At 42.5% G+C, this 23,203-nt stretch overlaps 1 protein-coding gene across 1 annotated transcript in view; it reads left to right on the top strand.

The window, feature by feature from the left end:
* LOC126336253 (cytochrome P450 6k1-like) overlaps positions 1–23,203 on the top strand; it is a 76,320-nt gene that overhangs the window by 18,300 nt on the left and 34,817 nt on the right. Inside the window, exons 3-4 of the mRNA XM_049999748.1 lie at positions 8,445–8,683; positions 15,490–15,752. Of these exons, the coding sequence (XP_049855705.1) occupies positions 8,445–8,683; positions 15,490–15,752 (502 nt within the window). The remainder of the gene's footprint in view (positions 1–8,444; positions 8,684–15,489; positions 15,753–23,203) is intronic.

The raw sequence follows: 23,203 nt of genomic DNA on the forward strand, positions 1-23,203 counted from the left end.
CATGAGAAAATGTAACTGAAATTCACTAAAAAATGCTTCTGAGTCCTAACAGATCGACCCGACACCTGTTGCAAGAGGCTGGCAGATCACTTCGTTCATGTGTACAAATACTCCATCTAGAACAGGAGTCTGCTCATAGACCTAGCTGGCCACCCAGGTCGCCTGATCTGTCAGTGTGCTATTACTTTGTGGCCGAAGTGCTCAAGTCTAAGATGTATTGCAACAACGTTTGTAGTCCTCAAGAAGTGCAGCAGAACGTTTCGGATGAGTCTGAAGCACATACCAACAGTCCTACTTCCATCCGCCTCCAGCAACTTGCTGACCAGGGCCCAAAAGTGACAAGAGATGATGTAGGTAACTTTTAACATTTGCTGCTGTCAGATTAGCCCGCATTTCCTTTCTTCTGCTGTGTTTGTTTCTACTCTGAAATTCTGTTCTCTGGGCCACTATTATTTGCGGAACCCTGTACTGTTGGTTAATTGGCTCTTGATGTGTGATACACAGAGAAGCGTCTAGGTACTGGGTATGCTTCTAAATCAGTAACTACACTATGCATACCTGTGCTACTATGTGGGTAAACTGAAGGCAGAGCTCACCATCTGCAGCATCGTTGACAGAACCGACTGCGGACCTTTGGTGCAGAGCCGGGTGGAGGGTCTGAATCAGAGGCTCAGACGGTTTTGCGACCGTATTGGCTGCAGATTCCTAGACTTGCGCCATAGGGTGGTGGGGTTTCGGGTTCCGCTGAATAGGTCAGGAGTTCACTACACTCATCTGGCGGCTACACGGGTAGCGGAGGCTGTGTGGCGTGGACTGGGCGGTTTTTTAGGTTAGAAGGCCTCGGGAAAGTGCGGGATGGGCTGCAATGTCAAAGGGTGCTTGGCAATTACAGGACGTGCTTGGATCAAGGAACAGTCGGAATTTTAGTTGTAAATTGTTGTAGTTGCGCTGGAAAAGTCCCTGAGCTTCAAGCGCTAATAGAAAGCACAGAAGCTGATATCGTTATAGGTACAGAAAGCTGGCTAAAGCCTGAAATAAGTTCTGCAGAAATTTTTACGAAGTCTCAGACGGTGTTCAGGAAAGATAGATTAGGCAGAATTGGTGGTGGAGTGTTTATGTCTGTCAGTAGTGGTTTATCTTGTAGTGAAGTCAAAGTAGATACTCCGTGCGAATTGGTGTGGGTGGAGGTTATACTTAACAGCCGAATTAAGTTAATAATTGGCTCCTTCTACCGACCCCCAGACTCCGATGATACAGTTGCGGAACAGTTCAGAGAAAGTTTGAGTCTCGTAACAAATAAATACCCCACTCATACGGTTATAGTTGGTGGGGACTTCAACCTACCCTCGGTATGTTGGCAAAAATACTTGTTCAAAACCGGTGGTAGGCAGAAAACGTCTTCCGAGATTGTCCTAAATGCATTCTCCGAAAATTATTTCGAGCAGTTAGTTCACGAACCCACGCGAATTGTAAATGGTTGCGAAAACACACTTGACCTCTTGGCCACAAACAATCCAGAGCTGATAGAGAGCATCATGACTGATACAGGGATTAGTGATCACAAGGTCATTGTAGCTAGGCTCAATACCATTTCTTCCAAATCCATCAGAAACAAACGCAAAATAAATTTATTTAAAAAAGCGGATAAAGTGCCACTAGAAGCCTTCCTAAAAGACAATTTCCATTCCTTCCGAACTGACTATGCGAATGTAGATGAGATGTGGCTCAAATTCAAAGATATAGTAGCAACAGCAATTGAGATATTCATACCTCATAAATTGGTAAGAGATGGAACGGATCCCCCGTGGTACACAAAAAAGGTCCGAACGCTGTTGCAGAGGCAACGGAAAAAGCATGCGAAGTTCAGAAGAACGCGAAATCCTGAAGATGGGCTAAAATTTACAGACGCGCGAAATTTGGCACGTACTTCGATGCGAGATGCCTTTAATAGGTTCCACAACGAAACATTGTCTCGAAATTTGGTAGAAAATCCGAAGAAATTCTGGTCGTATGTAAAGTACACAAGCGGCAAGACGCAGTCAATACCTTCGCTGCGCAGTGCCGATGGTACTGTTATCGACGAGTTATTGAACGCAGTTTTCCGAAATTCCTTCACCAGGGAAGACGAATGGAATATTCCAGAATTTGAAACACGAACATCTGCTAGCATGAGTTTCTTAGATGTAGATACCTTAGGGGTTGCGAAGCAACTCAAATCGCTTGATACGGGCAAGTCTTCAGGTCCAGATTGTATACCGATTAGGTTCCTTTCAGATTACGCTGATACTATAGCTCCCTACTTAGCACTCATATACAACCGCTCGCTCACCGATAGATCTGTACCTACAGATTGGAAAATTGCGCAGGTCGCACCAGTGTTCAAGAAGGGTAGTAGGAGTAATCCATTTAACTACAGACCTATATCATTGACGTCGGTTTGCAGTAGGGTTTTGGAGCATATACTGTATTCAAACATTATGAATCACCTCGAAGGGAACGATCTATTGACACGTAATCAGCATGGCTTCAGAAAACATCGCTCTTGTGCAACGCAGCTAGCTCTTTATTCGCACGAAGTAATGGCCGCTATCGACAGGGGATCTCAAGTTGATTCCGTATTTCTAGATTTCCGGAAAGCTTTTGACACCGTTCCTCACAAGCGACTTCTAATCAAGCTGCGGAGCTATGGGGTATCGTCTCAGTTGTGCGACTGGATTCGTGATTTCCTGTCAGGAAGGTCGCATTTTGTAGTAATAGACGGCAAATCATCGAGTAAAACTGAAGTGATATCAGGTGTTCCCCAGGGAAGCGTCCTGGGACCTCTACTGTTCCTGATCTATATAAATGACCTGGGTGACAATCTGAGCAGTTCTCTTAGACTGTTCGCAGATGATGCTGTAATTTACCGTCGAGTAAGGTCATCCGAAGACCAGTATCAACTGCAAAGCGATTTAGAAAAGATTGCTGTATGGTGTGTCAGGTGGCAGTCGACGCTAAATAACGAAAAGTGTGAGATGATCCACATGAGTTCCAAAAGAAATCCGTTGGAATTCGATTACTCGATAAATAGTACAATTCTCAAGGCTGTCAATTCAACTAAGTACCTGGGTGTTAAAAATACGAACAACTTCAGTTGGAAGGACCACATAGATAATATTGTGGGGAAGGCGAGCCAAAGGTTGCGTTTCATTGGCAGGACACTTAGAAGATGCAACAAGTCCACTAAAGAGACAGCTTACACTACACTCATTCGTCCTCTGTTAGAATATTGCTGCGCGGTGTGGGATCCTTACCAGGTGGGATTGACGGAGGACATCGAGAGGGTGCAAAGAAGGGCAGCTCGTTTTGTATTATCGCGTTATAGGGGAGAGAGTGTGGCAGATATGATACACGAGTTGGGATGGAAGTCATTACAGCATAGACGTTTTTCGTCGCGGCGAGACCTTTTTACGAAATTTCGGTCACCAACTTTCTCTTCCGAATGCGAAAATATTTTGTTGAGCCCAACCTACATAGGTAGGAATGATGGTAAAAATAAAATAAGAGAAATCAGAGCTCGAACAGAAAGGTTTAGGTGTTCGTTTTTCCCGCTCGCTGTTCGGGAGTGGAATAGTAGAGAGATAGTATGATTGTGGTTCGATGAACCCTCTGCCAAGCACTTAAATGTGAATTGCAGAGTAGTCATGTAGATGTAGATGTAGATGTACTCTGTTCTAGATTGAATACGGTACCGCGATCGGTCCACTCCCGAAGAGCACTTGGGGTACATATGAACAAGTCTATGATTAAACTCCGACTCTTACCCTACTTTTCCAGTAGTTCTGAATTGTGCGTGGATGTGTCAGGCTGTTGCACCACTATAGGTGATTCAATAGATACTGTGCTTGTTGGAAGCTTTGTGATACTGTTAGAGTTGTATTATGGAGGTATATCTCGATTGAAAAACAGATGATGTATTTCTCACGAAACGCTATGCTGTCAGAGGAGAATCTCGTACCATTATGCCGTCGCGTATCTAGTGTAGTGATTATTGGAGTAGAATAAAGGACATTAGGACAGAAGTATCATATTTTCTTTGTGCAGTCCTCATATAGTGAAAGTGTAGCAGTAGGGCTTCATTTACCATTAAGAAACTTATATCTGGCGTAAACTATCACAGAGGAGATTATGGTACATACAGAGGCATACATTAATTTTTACTCGATCATTACGCGGATGGCTGGATAACGGACGAAGAAATCGATCATATTGCTAAGACATTGTCCATATTGTGTAGTGGCTTGCGAAATACGTGTTTAGATATAGGCTCCTGTCAGTAATAGTGTTGCGACACTGGTAAGCTACGAGTATATCGATTTGCAGAGGCTTCAGGGTTGAAGGGCTTCGGAACAGAGTGTACATAAATGTAGGTATTGAATTTAAGCTAGCCGAAGAAATACGCTAATGTTTTATTATGCCATTCACTACAAATCACTAGGAGAAGTCGCAGTCGGAAAAAATATCTGGAACCCAAGCAACCACATGGTGGAGAGTTTCTCCCTGAACATTAGTGTATTACTTTCTTCTCGCTGTGACAACTCACTTCATAGTCACTGATGGGCAGACAGTTAGGTAGCCTTCTAACTAATGGAACAGTGTTGTCGCAGCGTGATGGGATTTCCAAATAAATAACAGGATCTGTAACTTTTCTGGGGGTGCTATATACCGAAGACTGAAAGACTTTTGTGGATATGGGCGGTAAGCGATACTCTACCAGTAGGGAGGCTGAGAGGTGATCACTTCTTCTAATTGTTATGAGCAAACACATTACATCCTCCCACATACGTCTTGGAATCAAAGACTGGAAGATTCATGCTAATATGATAGGTAAGCGATACACTGACAAAAGGCAGACTGAGAAGTGATCAGTTTATCACTTTTAATTCTTGTGAGGGACTGTATTACTCCCTCCAACAGACGTCTCGTGAAGTAACTACAATGAGAAAATAAGCGGCTATAGGTAAATAGTTTGTACAGGAAGAGAATTGAAGCTTTCTAAATGTGGTGCTACAGAAGAATGCTGAAGAATACATGGGTAGATCACATAACTAATGCGGAGGTATTGAATAGAATTGGGGGGGAAGAGAAGTTTGTGGCACAACTTGACTAGAAGAAGGGATCGGTTGGTAGGACATGTTCTGAGGCATCAAGGGATGACCAATTTAATGTTGGAGGGCAGAGTGGAGGGTAAAAATCGTAGAGGGAGACCAAGAGATGAATACACTAAGCAGATTCAGAAGGATGTAGGTTGCATTATCTACTGGAAGATGTAGAAGCTTGCACAGGATAGAGTAGCATGGAGAGCTGCATCAAACCAGTCTCAGGACTGAAGACCACAACAACAACAACAACAACAATTTCAATTCATCGCTGAACTGATGTCGTCCGTCATTACTATCTGGTAACGACCCCATACCGCACAGCAAGATCCTAGATGAAGTCAAATAAGCCTAGTAAACATAATCCCTTTATTATACCTGTGGCATCTTTTGGTTCCTCAATAAAACGCAGTGGTTGGCTGGCCTTCCCACATAACTACCTTCGTGATCATTCCAGTTGAAGTTGATAGTAATTGCTATCCCTAGGTATTTAGTTGAATTACCTTTAGATTTGCGTGATATATTGTGTAATGTAAATTTAACGGATTCCGTTCTGCACCATACGAATATCTTATCTACATCATTTTTCAATTCTTTTTGAGATTCTGACGACTTTCCTACTCGGTAAATGATTGCATCATTTCCAAACAATTAAAGAGGGCTGCTCAGATTGTCTCCTAAGTCATTATTTAGATTGGGAACAGTCTAGTACCTACGACACTCCCTTGGGGGGACGCCAAATGTCACTGCCGTTTCATTCAATGACCTTCCCTCAGTTACTACGAGCTGTGGTCATCCTGACAGGATGTATAGTTCCACAACAGAGACGGTACTCCATAGACACACAATTTGGATAGACCCCCTTGTGAGAAACGTTATAAAAAGCCATGTTGCACTCTAGAAACATGGAATCAATTTGAGATCCCCTGTCGATGGTAATTACTTCATGAGAATAAAGAATTATTTGTGTTGCTCAAGAACGATACTTTATGAATTCCTACGGGTTATCTGTCAATAGATATTTTTCTTCGAGATAATCTGTCATATTCTAACACAGTATGGAGCTATTATATCAGCTTACTTGGAAAGGAATCTGAGTGATATATTGTCTGAACTGGAAGACTTTCCTTTATTAAGTCAAGTGAGATGCTGCGCTACACCGAGGGCATTGTTGTTGTTGTTGTTGTGGTCTTCAGTCCAGAGACTGGTTTGATGCAGCTCTCCATGCTAATCTATCCTGTGCAAGGTTCTTCATCTCCCAGAACCTACTGCAGCCTACATCCTTCTGAATCTGCTTACTGCATTCATCTCTTGGTCTCCCTCTACGATTTTTACCCTCCACGCTGCCCTCCAATGCAAAATTTGTGATCCGTTGAGGGTGTTGTTGTTGTTGTTGTTGTGGTCTTCAGTCCAGAGACTGGTTTGATGCAGCTCTCCATGCTAATCTATCCTGTGCAAGGTTCTTCATCTCCCAGTACCTACTGCAGCCTACATCCTTCTGAATCCGCTTACTGCATTCATCTCTTGGTCTCCCTCTACGATTTTTACCCTCCACGCTGCCCTCCAATGCAAAATTTGTGATCCGTTGATGCCTCAGGACATGTCCTACCAACCGATCCCTTCTTCTAGTCAAGTTGTGCCACGAACTTCTCTTCTCCCCAATCCTATTCAATACCTCCTCATTAGTTACATGATCTATCCACCTTATCTTCAGCATTCTTCTGTAGCACCACTTTTCGAAAGCTTCTATTCTCTTCTTGTTCAAACTATTTATTGTCCAAGTTTCACTTCCATACATAGCTACACTCCAAACAAATACTTTCAGAAACGACTTCCTGATACTTAAATTTATACTCGATGTTAACAAATTTCTCTTCTTCAGAACGCTTTCCTTGCCATTGCCAGTCTACATTTTATATCCTCTCTACTTCGACCATCATCAGTTATTTTGCTCCCCAAATAACAGAACTCTTTTACTGCTTTAAGTGTCTCATTTCCTAATGTAATTCCCTCAGCATCACCCGACTTACTTCGACTACATTCCACTATCCTCGTCTTACTTTTGTTGATGTTCATCTTATATCCTTCTTTCAAGACACTGTCCATTCCGTTCAACTGCTCTTCCAAGTCCTTTGCTGTCTCTGACAGGATTACAATGTCTTCGGCGAACCACAAAGTTTTTATTTCATCTCCCTGGATTTTAATACCTACTCCAAATTTTTCTTTTTTTCCTTTACTGCTTGCTCAATATACAGATTGAATAACATCGGAGAGAGGCTACAACCCTGTCTCACTCCCTTCCCAACCACTGCTTCCCTTTCATGCCCCTCGACTCTTATAACTGCCATCTGGTGTCTGTACAAATTGTAAATAGCCTTTCGCTCCCTGTATTTTATCCTGCTATCTTTAGAATTTGAAAGAGAGTATTCCAATCAACATTGTCAAAAGCTTTCTCTAAGTCTACAAAAGCTAGAAACGTAGGTTTGCCTTTCGTTAACCTTTCTTCTAAGATAAGTCGTAAGGTCAGTATTGCCTCACGTGTGCCAACATTTCTACGGAATCCAAACTGAGCTCCTCGAGGTCGGCTTCTACCAGTTTTTCCATTCGTTTGTAAACAATTCGCGTTAGTAGTTTGCAGCTGTGGCTTATTAAACTGATAGTTCGGTAATTTTCACATCTGTTAACACCTGCTTTCTTTGGGAATGGAATTATTATATTATTCTTGAAGTCTCTGGGTATCTCGCCTGTCTCGTACATCTTGCTCACCAGACGGTAGAGTTTTGTCAGGACTGGCTCTCCCAAGGACATCAGTGGTTCTAATGGAACATTATCTACTCCCGGGGCCTTGTTTCCACTCAGGTCTTTCAGCACCGAGGATATGTACTTCTAAGTTACTCATGTTAGCAGCAGTTCCTGATTCGAATCTGGAATATTACCTTCGTCTTCTTTGGTAAAGAAATTTAGGAAAACCACATTTAGGGAGTCCACTTTAGTGGCCCCGACTTCGGTAACATTATCATCGCTTTTTTTAATCGAGGTGTTTACTATATGCTGCCTATTGTGTCCTTTGCAAACGACCGAACCTCCTCCTATTTTCGACCAGATTTCGAGACAGAACTTCCAGTAAAAGTATCATTTTAAATTTCTAGCTTCTGTAGAATGTAGCACATCTTGAGGATTTTGGTTTCTTTTAAATTCGGCGTGCTTTTTCCATAGCTTCTGCAAGATGAAATGTATTTGCCCTTCGTGGCAAAAGTGGATCGAATTGGTGGGTAATCACATAGTATTTTATTTCCATAATTTCAGGAAAACGATTCATTGGTATCTACTCGATACTCCGTCCTGTGCTTCTCGTACGGGATCCCGAAATTGTTCGGCACATTCTGATAAAGGACTTCGCTTCGTTCCGTGAGCGGGGGATCTTCATGGACGATGAGGAGCCACTCAACAGGCACTTGTTCTGGCTGCCTGCTCAGGAGTGGCAACATCGCAGGGCCAAACTGACCCCTGCATTCAGCTCCGGCAAACTGAAAGGCCTGTTCCAGGTGAGTTGAATAATGATAATGGTATATATACTACAGAGTTACGTACTTATTTAGTTACGACTTAAACAGAACACTGCAAACACGTACAGCAATAATACGGAATGAGTCCTGCACTGACGGAAGAAAAAAACCAAGACACCATGAAGGAGTTGTGAACATGAACAAAACTTGATAGGCTTGTTTCTACGTCTGATAAGTTATGACTATTCAATTTTTCGCCAGTCGCAAAAGAGTGGCGCTGAATGCGGTACTGTGTTAGTACAAATGAGGATTGCCTTAAGTGCACGCTGTAACCGTCATAAGCGTTAGTTATCTTTAAGATTAGACATGGTTACTTTCTGTTGGTTAAAAATGTCTTTAAATCGAAAAACACGTCATTTACAACGCCTCACTGATTTTGAATGAGGACTTTGCTTCTAGAATGTTTCAGAAAGACTTGGCAGGAATGTAGCCACATTACAGGGTTGCTGGCAGAGTAGCTCATGACAATGTTCTGTCGCAAGAAGATATGGTTCTGGAGACCCTCATAACACTAGCGAGAGGGAAGACCCTCGTGCTGAGCTTCCATCGTACTGCTTTTTCTGCAGCGATTAGAGCAGCAGTTGGCACAATGATGCAATGAACTGTTAAAAATCGGTTACTTCAAAGACATCTCAGAGCCAGACGCTCTGTAGCGTAGATTGCACTAACCCCAAACCACCACCGCATGTGACTTCAGTGAGGGCTAAGTGGAGGGTAGGGTGGAAGTCTGTTCTGTTTTCTGTTGAAAATTGGTTCTGTCTTTGTGCTAGTGATACCTGTGTGTTGATTAGGAGGAGGGCAGTTGGGGGCCTGCAACCAACCCATCTGCATGCCAGACACACTCGAACCAAACATGGATTTATGGTCTGGGGTGCAATTTCATGTAACAGTAGCAGCACCCTCGTGGTGATCTCACGCACGCTGACTGTAAATTTGTACGTCCATCCAATGGGTCGACCTGTTGTGCTGCCATTCATGAACAGTATTCCCAAGGGTGTTTTACAACAGAATTATGCTCTCCTCAAACACCAGTTGTAACCCAACATTCTCTACAGAGTGTTGACCCATTGCCTTGGCGTGCTCGATCACTGGACCTGATACCATTCAAGCACATATGCAACATGTTGGTAAACTCCAGTTTTATCCACAACCAGCATTAGCAGTATTTGTATTGTTCGACCAAGTGGAACAGTCATGGAACTCTATCCCATACCTGACATCTGGAACATGTACATCCCAAAGCATTGGCATTTGAATACTTGCCTTCAACATTCATGCAGTTTACATCGGTTATTAATGTACCAACATTTCTTATTTTTAATGACTTATCTCACACTTATACATATATAATGGCCTGCCTAACACCATTCTTTTCATTTCCATTGAAATGCTACCAAAACTTATCACAGCCGAAGTAAAGATTTAATCCTCGTAGTGGATGAACAACGTGGGTAGACAAAGAAGAACATCATGGCCAGACAGGAAGTATCAATTGCACTGTGTTTGATGTGAATTGATACACACACAAGACATGGTCACATGTCAATATAACTTCGTAGATGTACACACCATCGGTTGCCATACAACGATTACAGTGGCAATTATTATCTGTGACAGGTAGAACAGTCACCTGACTGTATCACTGTTGTTCATGTTTAGTGTAGGGTATATAAGTAGGTAGGATATAAAGGGCCGGGACACCTTCAGATGTTGAGTAATCACTGTGGAGGACAAGGGGATGTCGAGTACTCATATGTGGCAGCGTTGTCAGCACGTGTAGGTTTTTAAAGTGGCCTCATCTTGGGTCTCCACAATGCTCGAACAGTATAGTATCTACATTTGTAGGGAAATTCGATGTGACAGTGGCCCATTGTTGGACGGCATGAGAACGCAAAGGCAGGTGTACTCATGATGATGTTACAATCGACTACATCTGCCTAGAAAATTGATGGTTCGCTGTATTGTGCACCAAGCATAGATTTCAACACATACACATGCGTGCCTGACATCTGAGGACAAATAACATGCTCCCTGTAACATTCTGGATCATAACATCACTTTGGCCAGTGGCTAGCAGCAGCCAGACTAGCGAACATCTCAGCATAGGTTGTTGGCAACACCACAATGCAAACAGTTGAGTTTGGAATGATTCTGCGATTGGGAAACATGACTGATGAATGGTCTGGCTCTGTGATGAGTCAATGGTGTGGAATTGTGTTGAGTGATAAAATGTTGTTATGCTCTGCCCCAGATTGCCATCTTCAGTGAGTGTAGTAGTGATTTGGGACAGGTCTTGGAAAAGCGCAGTGGTGTTACGCCTGGATATCAAGAATCAGTGACAAAAGATGTGGGCCAGTTTATCTTAAGAGAGGATACAATGGCTTTATAACACCCCGTCCCAACCGAATTAGTGCATGCAACCATGCCTGAATGGGTGCAATGTCATACAGACAAGCACATACTGCCAAGTACCAACCGCACAAAGTTTAATTTCGTTTACTCCTCCCCACCTGGATGCTATGCTTTTTCATTTGACACTGTATAAAAATTACACACTACATTCTCATTTCAGCTATTGTTACAAAATTTGATTCACATAATCATCCACAAATTTCAGTTATTTGAACAAAAATGAGAAAAAGTTTTCTATCTCGCATTTGTGAGCCAGTCACGGTGTGGCATGGCATATCGATACCACACCATGGGCATCACAACAATGGAATTGCAAGTCTATGTGAGACGCCGATAGCTGCCATGCAGGATGCAGCAGATTCACTGGGCCGTCCCCACCGTGGTACACCTCCAGCAGCCCAGTACTCTGAGCGCCCTCTGCTGCAACAGCATAGGATGGCCGTCGGTGGCCACTCAACCCACTAACAATTGGCGCTCATTGCAGTGACACTGTAGTTCATAAGCTTCATCCTTGTTGATACTGTGATAGCTGGACTCCACTTCTCGCTGTATATTTGTAATGAGTCTACGTTTGTTTGGAGAAACAGAAGCTAAGTATATCTTCCATTTGCTGTGTTTCTTGTTCCCTAACCATTTAGGCTTTTGGAATAAAGTGAAACACCTACAGCCATCATTATGATGTTCCAACACCTACTGGCCTTAGTTGATGCTGAAGGGGTTAACACCATCTGTGTACCGCTGTATTAGTGGACAACATCTATAACTGGTTTTCGCAGATGTTGTCTCTCCAACCATCCACTATCAACTGTAGTTCCTAATTGGAGAGACAACATCGCAATTACAGGTAGTCTGGAAAAACCAGTTGTAGTTGATGATTGTAAAGATAACATAGAAGTTACAGGTGGTCGGTGAAAACCATTTATGCTAACCACTGATGCATCGAGTATATGACTGGCGTTAACCCAATCAGCATCAACTAACGCATGAAGACGGTGCACTGAAGCACCGTAACTGGTAGCCATACAATAGATGATGTCATAAGAACGGCTTTATTACAAAATTGAATGGCTGGAGGTAAAATAGTCCCCCATTCGAATCTCCGGGCGGGGACTACTCAAGATGATGTCATTATCAGGAGAAAGAAACATGGCGTTCTATGGATCGGAGCGTGGAATGTCAGATCCCTTAATCTGGCAGGTAGGTTAGAAAATTTAAAAAGGGAAATGGTTAGGTTACAGTTACATTTAGTGGGAATTAGTGAAGTTCGCTGGCAGGACGAACAAGACTTTTGGGCAGGTGAATACAGGGTTATAAATACAATATCAAATAGGGGTAATGCAGGAGTAGGTTTAATAATGAATAGGAAAATAGGAGTATGGGTAAGCTACTACAAACAGCATAGTGAACGCATTATTGTGCCCACGATAGTCACGAAGCCCACGCCTACTACAGTAGTACAAGTTTATATGCCAACTAGCTCCGCAGATGACGAAGAAATTGATCAAATATATGATGAGCTAAAAAACAATATTCAGGTGGTGAAGGGAGACGAAAATATAATAGTCATGGCGGACTGGAATTCGGGAGTAGGAAAAGGGAGAGAAGGAAACATAGTAGGTGAATATGGGTTGGGGCTAAGAAATGAAAGAGGAAGCCGCCTGGTAGAATTTTGCGCAGAGTATAACGTAATCATAGCTAACACTTGGTTCAAGAATCATGAAAGAAGATTGTATACATGGAAGAACCCTGGAGATACTAAAGGTATCAGATAGATTATATAATGCTAAGACAGAGATTTAGGAACCAGGTTTTAAATTTAAGACATTTCCAGGGGCAGATATGGACTCTGACCACAATCTATTATGAGCTGTAGATTAAAACTCAAGAAACAGCAAAAGGTGGGAATTTAAGGAGAAGGGACCTGGATAAACTGAAAGAACCACAGGTTGTACAGAGTTTCAGGGAGAGCATAAGAAAACCTTTGACAGAAATAGGGGAAAGAAATACAGTAGAAGAAGAATGGGTAGCTTTGAGGGATGCAATAGTGAAGGCAGCGGAGGATCAAGTACGTAAAAAGACAAGGGCTAGTAGATGCCCTTGGGTAACGGAAGAAATATTGAATTTAATTGATGAAAGGAGAAAATATAAAAACAAAGTAAATCAAGCAGGCAAAAAGGAATTAAACGTCTCAAAAATGAGATCGACAGTAAGTGCAAAATGGCTAAGCAGGGATGGTTAGAGGACAAATGTAATGATGTAGAGGCTTATCTCACTAGGGGTAAGATAGATACTGCCTACAGGAAAATTAAAGAGACACTTGGAGAAAGGAGAACAACTTGCACGAATATCAAGAGCTTTGGTGAGAACCCAGTTCTAAGCAAAGAAGGGAAAGCAGAAAGGTGCAAGGAGTATATAGAGGGTCTATACAAGGGCGATGTACTTGAGAACAATATTCTGGAAATGGAAGAGGATGTAGATGAAGATGAAATGGGAGATATGATACCGCGTGAAGAGTTTGACAGAGCACTGAAAGACCTGAGCCGAGACAAGGCCCCCAGAGTAGACAACATTCCATTAGAACTGCTAACAGCCTTGGAAGAGCCAGTCTTGATAAAACTCTACCATCTGGTGAGCAAGATGTATGAGACAGGCGAAATATCCTCAAACTTCAAGAAGAATATAATAATTCCAATACCAAAGAAAGCAGGTGTTGACAGATGTGAAAATTACCGAACTATTAGTTTAATAAGTCACAGCTACAAAATACTAACGCGAATTCTTCACAGACGAATGGAAAAACTGGTAGAAGCCGTTCTCGGGGAAGATCAGTTTGGATTGCGTATAAATGTTGGAACACGTGAAGCAATACTGACCCTACGACTTATCTTACAAGCTAGATTAAGGAAAGGCAAACCTACGTTTCTAGCAATTGTAGACTTAGAGAAATCTTTTGATAATGTTAATTGGAATACTCTCTTTCAAATTCTAAAGGTGGCAGGGCTAAATACAGGGAGCGAAAAGCTATTTACAATTTGTACAGACACCAGATGGCAGTTATAAGAGTCGAGGGTCATGAAAGGGAAGCAGTGGTTGGAAAGGGAGTGAGACAGGGTTGTAGCCTCTCCCCGATGTTATTCAGTCTGTATATCGAGCAAGCAGTAAAGAAAAAAAAAGAGAAATTCGGAGTAGGTATTAAAATCCAGGGAGAAGAAATAAAAATTTTATGGTTCGCCGATGACATTGTAATTCTGTCAGAGACAGCGACGGACTTGGAAGAGCAGTTGAACGGAATGACAGTATCTTGAAGGGAGGATATATGATGAACATCAAGAAAAGCGAAACGAGGAGAATGGAATGTAGTCGAATTAAGTCGGGTGATGCTGAGGGAATTACATTAGGAAATGAGACAATTAAAATAGTAAAGGAGTTTTGCTATTTGGGGAGCAAAATAACTGATGATGGTCGTAATAGAGAGGATATAAAATGTAGACTGGCAATGGCAAGGAAAGCGTTTCCGAAGAAGATAAATTTATTAAAATTGAGTATAGATTTAAATGTCAGGAAGTCGTTTCTGAAAGTATTTGTTTGGAGTGTAGCCATGTATGGGAGTAAAACTTGGACGATAAATAGTTTAGACAAGAAGAGAAAAGAAGCTTTCGAAATTTGTTGCTACCGAAGAATACTGAAGGTTAGATGGGTATATCACATAAGTAATGAGGAGGTATTGAATAGAATTGGGGAGAAGAGGAGCTTGTGGCACAACTTGACTAGAAGAAGGGATCGGTTGGTAGGACATGTTCCGAGACATCGAGGGATCACCAATTTAGTATTGGAGTGCAGCGTGGAAGGTAAAACTCGTAGAGGCAGACCAAGAGATGAATACCCTAAGCAGGTTCAGAATGATGTAGGCTGTAGTAAATACTGGGAGATGAAGAACCTTGCACAGGATAGAGTAGCATGGAGAGCTGCATCAAACCAGTCTCAGGACTGAAGACCACAACAACAACATGGCTGGAGTCCCCCAGACCTCCAATCACAAGGATGGACATACAAAAATGCCTGCTTCTATCCAGCTTTCCTACGACGACAGTTGCCACCCCACCTCTCCTTGCTGTTGTGTACGAAGTCATATAGGTATACGAACATGTTTTTAATTAATACAGCCAACCTGTACTGTGAGGTACAAATGTTGCCACATCCTTAGCTCAGAATCATTCCTGTCAACATAAAGGATTTGTATGAAGAGCATGTACATGTATCACTCAGTCATATCTAAGATTTGCACGTTTTGATTCTAAAAGCAATGTATGAGACTAAATCTTTACTTTGTGTTTATTGTGAAGTATATATTTCAAGTGGGCTGTGCGCAACAGCTGATCCAGGAATGCGGCCGAGAGCTGGCTGAAGTAGCGACGGAGATGGCGAGGCGCGGAGACCCTGTGGAGGTGCGCGAGGTGGCGTCTCGCTTCACGACTGACGCCATCGTGTCGGTAGGCTTCGGCCTCTCGTCGGACTCCCAGCGAAACCCCAACTCCGTGTTCCGCGACTGGAGCAGCAAGGCGTTCGCAACCGGCCTCCTGTCGAGTCTCAGCGTCAGACTGAATTTCATGTCTCCACGGCTGGCCAGCTTACTGAGGCAAGTCCTTTGGGTAATATCAATTGTTCGTGTATAGAATTATGCCCATAAAGTCATGGGAGTGGTTGAGTTATAGATTATAAAGCTTTAGTGCAAGTAATTAAACTGCTTTTTATTATAAAAGGGGAGGATAATGTCAAATGAATGTTTCCTCAACACCGTGCTCCCTGGATGCTCAGCGCCGTGGATAGCAGTAAGGCCTAGCTTACGTAAGAATCGAAAAGTCACAGCAATGATGCGTCCCATGAATACCAGTTCATACGACCTTGTGCTGCCGTTTCCCATATTCCGGTAGTTTTTCACGTAATGTTCGATTTAAATCGATCATTTGCTGTTGGTAGCGATCAGTGTTAACCGTTTCACCAGGTTTTAGCATCTCATAATAGATGACACCCTTCTGATCCCAAAATAGTTCAAATGGCTCTGAGCACTATGGGACTTAACTTCTGAGGTAATCAGTCCCCTAGAACTTAGAACTACTTAAACCTAACTAACCTAAGGACATCACACACATCCATGCCCGAGACAGGATTCGAACCTGCGATCGTAGCAGTCTCGCGGTTCCAGACTGTAGTGCTTATAACCGCTTGGTCACTTCGGCCGGCTTCTGATCCACCCTCCGCCACACACTGTCAGGTGGCTTGCGGAGTATGAATGTAGATGTAGATGTAGAAACACGGAGCTTTATCTTATTTCCAAAGCAATTTTGGTCTGGCAGTGAATATCACTAACTTTCCTCGATTCACCCATGATTTACGACGCTTAGGATTCTCAGAACATTTTTCATCACCTGTCACTGTTCGATGGACAAACAACTTTCTTTTGTATCTGAAGAGAAGCATTTCACAAGTCTGGCTTGCTGTCTTTCATTCAGTTCATGCTGAACCTATTTTCCAAATTACTGCACCTTTCCCGTATCTTTCAACTGAAGAGAGGCGGCTTTTTGCGTTAAATTCAATTGTTCCGAGAGTTTTTGTAGAGTTTGAATATTATCTTCACCCAATAAGGCCTGCAATTCGTTGTCTACGAACTTTTTCAGTTGTTTTCCGCCCTCGTCGTCCCTCACGTCAAAATCACCACTTTGGAATTTTTTGAACAAGTCGAAACACTGAGTTTTCCCAAGACCATGTTCGCCGAAAGCTTCGACAAGCATTCGATGTGATTCTGCAGTCGTTTTCTTCAAATAATAACAGGAAACCAGTGCTGTCCCCAAATCGCAGTTCGTAGGCACAGAACTCAAACATGTTTACGTGTTTGAAACAAATAACGATATATGGAACTTGGGCTACTGTGTGTTCATATTCGTCGTCAGCCGTTACAGGAAGCAGATGGTGCTGCAGACCCGGTCTCATGGGTCCTACACTGACGGCTAGCACCATCTATTGGGAAGTTTTAGTTTCACACCTTTGCATCTCTTCATACTCAGCATCTGATCCCTCGTAATCCTCTGTAGCAGGTACCAAGACGGCAACAGCTTCCGACGACAGAATTTTCACTTTCCTCGTAGATGGTTTCCGCAAAGAAGAAATATATTGATCTGTTGTTTCCAAGAGTCTCCGGAATACACCCTCTATATTTCTCACACAGGAGGACATTGGTGCAAAGCTTAGACATATTACTTTATTATCTTGTTTGCTGATTCCCGCGCATCTTCAGACTGCTGACCGACCGATAAAATTTTAGTAATTATATTTGTCTTTTAAAATAACTTATTACACTACTGGCCATTTAAATTGCTACCTGCTACGGACGCGTAATAAAACTGACAGGAAGAAAATGCTGTGATATGCAAATGATTAGCTTTTCAGAGCATTCACACAAGGTTGGCGCCAGTGGCGACACCTACAACGTGGTGACATGAGGAAAGGTTCCATCCAATTTCTCATACATAAACAGCAGTTGACCGGCGTTGCCTTGTGAAACGTTGTTGTGATGCCTCGTGTAAGGTGGAGAAATGTGTACCATCACGTTTCCGACTTTTATAAAGGGAGCATTGTACCCTATCGCGATTCCGGTTTATCGTATCGCGACATTGCAGCTCGCGTTGGTCGAGACTGTTAGCAGAATATGGAATCGGTGGGCTCAGGAGGGTAATAAGGAACGCCGTGATGGATCCCAACGGCCTCGTATCACTAGCAGTTGAGATGACAGGCATATTATCCGCAAGGCTCTAACGGATCGTGCAGCCACGTCTCGATCCCTGAGTCAACAGATGAGGACATTTGCAAGACAACAACCATCTGCACGAACAGTTCGATGACATTTGCAGCAGCAAGGACTATCAGCTAGGAGACCACGGCTGCGTTTACCCTTGACGCTCCATCACAGACAGGGTGTCTGCGACGGTGTACTCAACGACGAACCTAGGTGCAAAACGTCATTTTTTTGGATGAATCCAGGTTCTGTTTACAGCATCATGATGTTCGCATCCCTGTTTGGCGACATCGCGGTGACCGCACATTGTAAGCGAGTATTCGTAATCGCCATACTGGCCCATAACCCGGCGTGATGGTATGTGGTGCCATTGGTTACAAGTCTCGGTCACCTCTTGTTCGCATTGACGGCACTTTGAACAGTTGACGTTACATTTAAGATGTGTTAAGACCTGTGAATCCCTACGAAACCCTACATTTCAGCAGGATAATTCACGTTTGGATGGTCCTGTATGGGCTTTTCTGGATACAGAAAGTGTTCCACTGCTGCCCTGGCCAGCACATTCACCAGATGTCTCACCAATTGAAAACGTCTGGTCAATGGTGGCCGAGCAACTGGCTCGTCACAATATGCCAGTCACTACTCATGATGAACTGTGATATCGTGTTGAAGCTGTATGGGTAGCTGTGCCTGAACACGCCACCCAAGCTCTGTTTCACTCAATGTCCAGGCGTATCAATGCCGTTACTACGCCAGAGGTGGTTGTTCTGGGTACTGATTTATCAGGATTTATGCGTGAAAATGTAATCACATGTCAGTTCTAGTATAATATATTTGTCCAATGAATACCCGTTTATCATCTGCATTTCTTCTTGGTGTAGCAATTTTAATGGCCAGTAGTGTAGCAATGTTATAGAAATAAAAATCCTATCATCACGTGTGCGTATGTGTTTCATTGGTGTTTTACTACAATTTTCAATTGTATTTTATCATTGTAAATAATGGCATTTTGCAATTGTCGCTCAAAAAATGACTCATAGCTCGAGATGCGGTTGGTAGCTGGATTTTAAGATTGATTGGAGAAGATACTAGTACACACACAAGAACAGAATGAAACAAAGGGCGGGATTTTGAGGATTCTAAACCTTAACTCTGCTATTCTCTCGAGGTTTTACAATTTCTTTGATTGCATTCCGGTAAAAGTCAACTTAGAAAAATCAGTTGCTAATAAAAGATCAGATAGTAAAATACGAGTTGGTAATTAACTACTTACCTCCTGGAATACATTCTGTTTAAAACATTTGGGTCTGATTCCGCTGAACAAAAATATGTCATCCGAATGGCGCAGTACTCCTCCAGGCCCGCTAGATAGGCGAGCGTCTCACAAATAAATGCCGAGTAGAATTTAAAATTCAGCTCCTAATTTCGAACCTTTTTTTATGTCCACTTTTTCAGCATTCTGGCCATCTTTGAGTCGCCGTAAAAAACGTCGTGACTGAGATGATCCCACAGAACAAACTCAGCGGTTGAAAGGTCAGGTGACCCCGCCCGCCATTATTGGTGTCCAAAAAATTTCGACGTCAAGCATCAACCATTAAGCTCGTTGATATGAAAGTTTGCCTCTTCAGACATCACAGGATTTGTCTGAAATCTGTTATTCTGGTCGATTGAGTCCAGTAATGCACAAAAATTGCACCTACTCTTTTTATCTCGCAGCCGTAACTGTCGAGCTACTCGCAGAATGTAGGGATGATACTTTAAATCCTCGTTCATATTCCCCTGCAAAGACCTGAGAGAGATTTTTAATGTTCCGGGATGATGACTGGCAGGTCACGGTGCACTTCGTTATTGAAGTGCACGAAATCTTCGAATATTTTGAGGCGTATCAACGGTCATTTCAGGTACGTTATGCTTCACGCGGGTTACAGACACCGTCTCACACCGTTCTTTTATCCACATGGGTACACGGGGTGCCAAAATTTGAACACAGATCTACAATCTCTAGAAGCGACAATGACTCTTACCCAGCAAAGCATGGATTCGAACTGAGCTTGGGTGACGACATCAGTCACAGTGGCTAGTGAGTGGTGGCATGACAGTCTCTCGGAAATCCGTGACCAGTAGTTTCCAACTAATTTCTAATTCATCATCATCGTTCTCCAGCTCCAGTTTCTGTGCTCGCCAACTCCGCCTGAACAGTGCTGTATGAGCCTTCCGCATGGTCTTTTACCTCAGACATTTATTTCATAATATTTACGGGCTGGTCTTTTCTCGCCCACAAGACTGCAGTCCGTGTAACACGGAGAATTGTACTGAGAAGTGTCTCCGTTAGTATCAGAAAGGTTCTGGGAACCATGTGTTGTGGTACTGAAGCACATGCAAAATTTATCTACACATAAAATCCGGTCCGAGGTGCAAAGTTAGTGTTTCGTTACTTCAGTTTCACATAATTAAACTCGTAGTATTTTACTGGCCCGTAAAGTTCTTTTCAGATGAGTGGCATGTCCTGCTGTAGGAGGTAAAAGAAGGGAACCAGCGGGAAAATGCTCCTATGGAAGGAATATATGCTCGTATTTAAATGACTATGGCTGGAAGGTGAGGTACCAGCTGGCTAAATCTCCCTCAGCACATCTAAAAATTTCCCAAAGATTTTGGCATGCGAACATATTCGCCGTTTATTATGCTGAGAGAGGAGACAGTGGCAGAGAGATAGAGAGGGAAAAGCAAGAAATTCTGCAAGCGTATACAGTGTTTGTAGTATAGAAAAAACGTAGGAGCCAGTGACAGTGTGAGGGAGAGAGTGGGATACAGTTGCAGTGGAACATTGTTGACAATTACAGAACAGTGATAGGAAAAGATTGACAGAGACAGAACTAATGGAAGACGAATAAAGAGAAGGACAGTGACAGCGAGAGAGAATGACAACGGTGACGAGAGAGACTGTCACAGTGAGAACAGACAGCAGTATCGCGAAGTAATGAATCAGAGAGTAGCAGCAACAGAGAGCGAGAGGAGACAGTGGTGGTTAGAGGAGACAGTAATGGGAGGACAGAACGAAGGAGACTCAGGTCGTGAGACGGGAGACAGTGACAGAAAGACACAAAAATATGATGACAATAAGTTGGTCCGAATGAGTCAATGAGAATGAGCAATCGGGAATGGATGGTTGTGAGCGACTCACTGTGATGGCCAAACTGTTAGAGCTTGTGAGAGTGAGCGGTGAGTAACATGTCACAGAGAGAGCGAACATGTTCGCATGCCAGATGTTTGGGAAAATTTTGAAAGGTGATGAGGGAGATAGAGTGAGGCAGCTGGTGCCCCACTTTTCAGTCAGGATCTTTAACAGGAGCATACTCACCTATTTTACGCTCCGGTAGAAATATTTATCCGCTGGTCTTTTCAAGGCCTCGCTATTTTGCGCATAAAACTTCACACTCGTGTGATATTTAACTATCGAAATGATTTTCTCCGAATCAGAAACAGAGAACAGAAGACGCTAAGAAAACAGATGACGTCTCTAAATGATCATTTTTCCTGAACAAAACTTTAAAATGAAATGAAAATTTGATAAAATCGGTCAAATATTTTGTGATATTATTCGTCTAAAGGTAAGAAATGAAACAGATCAGAGATTCATTGGAACCGCCTTCGAGTGATGGTCGAAGCTGGGTACAGCTAATACGGTGTGTCAGATATTTCTATTTTGTTTCCTCCTTTAGATAAGACATATCGCAAAACATTTGACCGAGCTATTTTTCACTTTTTAACATTATTATTATTGATATTTTGCCTACACCTATTGGGATCACTAATTTCGTAACTATTGTTGTTGTTGTTGTTGTCTTCAGTCCTGAGACTGGTTTGATGCAGCTCTCCATGCTACTCTATCCTGTGCAAGCTTCTTCCTCTCCCAGTACCTACTGCAACCTACATCCTCCTGAATCTGCTTAGTGTACTCATCTCTTGGTCTCCCTCTACGATTTTTACCCTCCACTCCGCCCTCCAATACTAAATTGGTGATCCCTTGATGCCTCAAAACATGTCCTACCAACCGATTCCTTCTTCTTTTAAGTTGTGCCACAAACTCCTCTTCTCCCCAGTTCTATTCAATACCTCCTCTTTAGTTACGTGATCTACCAATCTAATCTTCAGCATTCTTCTGTAGCATCACATATCGAAAGCTTCTTGTCTAAACTATGTATCGTCCAAGTTTCACTTCCATACATGGCTTTACTCCATACAAATACTTTCCGAAATGACATCCGGACACTTAAATGTATACTCCATGTTAACAAATTTCTTCAGAAACGCTTTCCTTGCCATTGCCAGTCTACCTTTTACATGTTCTCTATTTCGACCATCATCAGTTATTTTGCTCCCCAAATAGCAAAACTCCTTTACTGCTTTAAGTATCTCATTTCCTAACCTTATTCCCTCAGCATCACCCGACTTAATTCGACTACATTGCATTATCCTCGTTTTGCTTTTGTTGATGTTCATCTTATATCCTCCTTTCAAGACACTGTCCATTCCGTTCAAATGCTATTCCAAGTCCTTTGCTGTCTCTGACAGAATTAAAATTTTTATTTCTTCTCAATAGGTTTTTGATACCTACTCCGAATTTTTCTTTTGTAATTTTTCTTTTGTAATTATTACATTATTTAATTACAAGCTTTTGTACTGATAAATAATGAAATTATTTGATCTGCGCATATGTGTTATAGCCACGTTCGACTTCGCTTCTACTACACTGGTGTTTGCGTGCCTGTGTGCTCTTGTATTCAGTCAGTCATTCAAATATCACAATATTTTCCTTCTCCCGTAGTATTTGGTCAGAATTCTTTATGAAATGACAAATGTATCTTCAGCCTTCACTTTCTAGCTTTACTCTGATCCTTTAACGTACCATGGTACGAAATGTCTCAGTCTCAATGCTGTTTTCCAGATATTGTTGTTTTTCATTATATTACTCGTGGCACATATCTTCCATCTGTTGTTCTGCGTTTTGGTGACAAAGCTCTTCAAACAGCGGTATGCTCATATACAGATGGTGGTAATATCGGGTGCACGAGGCATAAAACGGCAGTGCTTTGGTGGCGCTCTCATTTCTACTGAGGTTAGTCAGGTGAAAAGGTTTTCGACGTGAACCTGGCACGAACTAACAGATTTTGAATGCAGAATGGTGCTAGTTTGAGCTAGACGCGTAGGATATTCTATTTAGGAAATCGTTAGGGCATTCAGTATTTCAAGATCCACAGTGTTAATAGTGTGCTGAGAATACAAAAATTTCAGGTATT

The sequence above is a fragment of the Schistocerca gregaria genome, chromosome 2 (assembly GCF_023897955.1).
Source record: "Schistocerca gregaria isolate iqSchGreg1 chromosome 2, iqSchGreg1.2, whole genome shotgun sequence".
Lineage (NCBI taxonomy): Eukaryota > Metazoa > Arthropoda > Insecta > Orthoptera > Acrididae > Schistocerca > Schistocerca gregaria.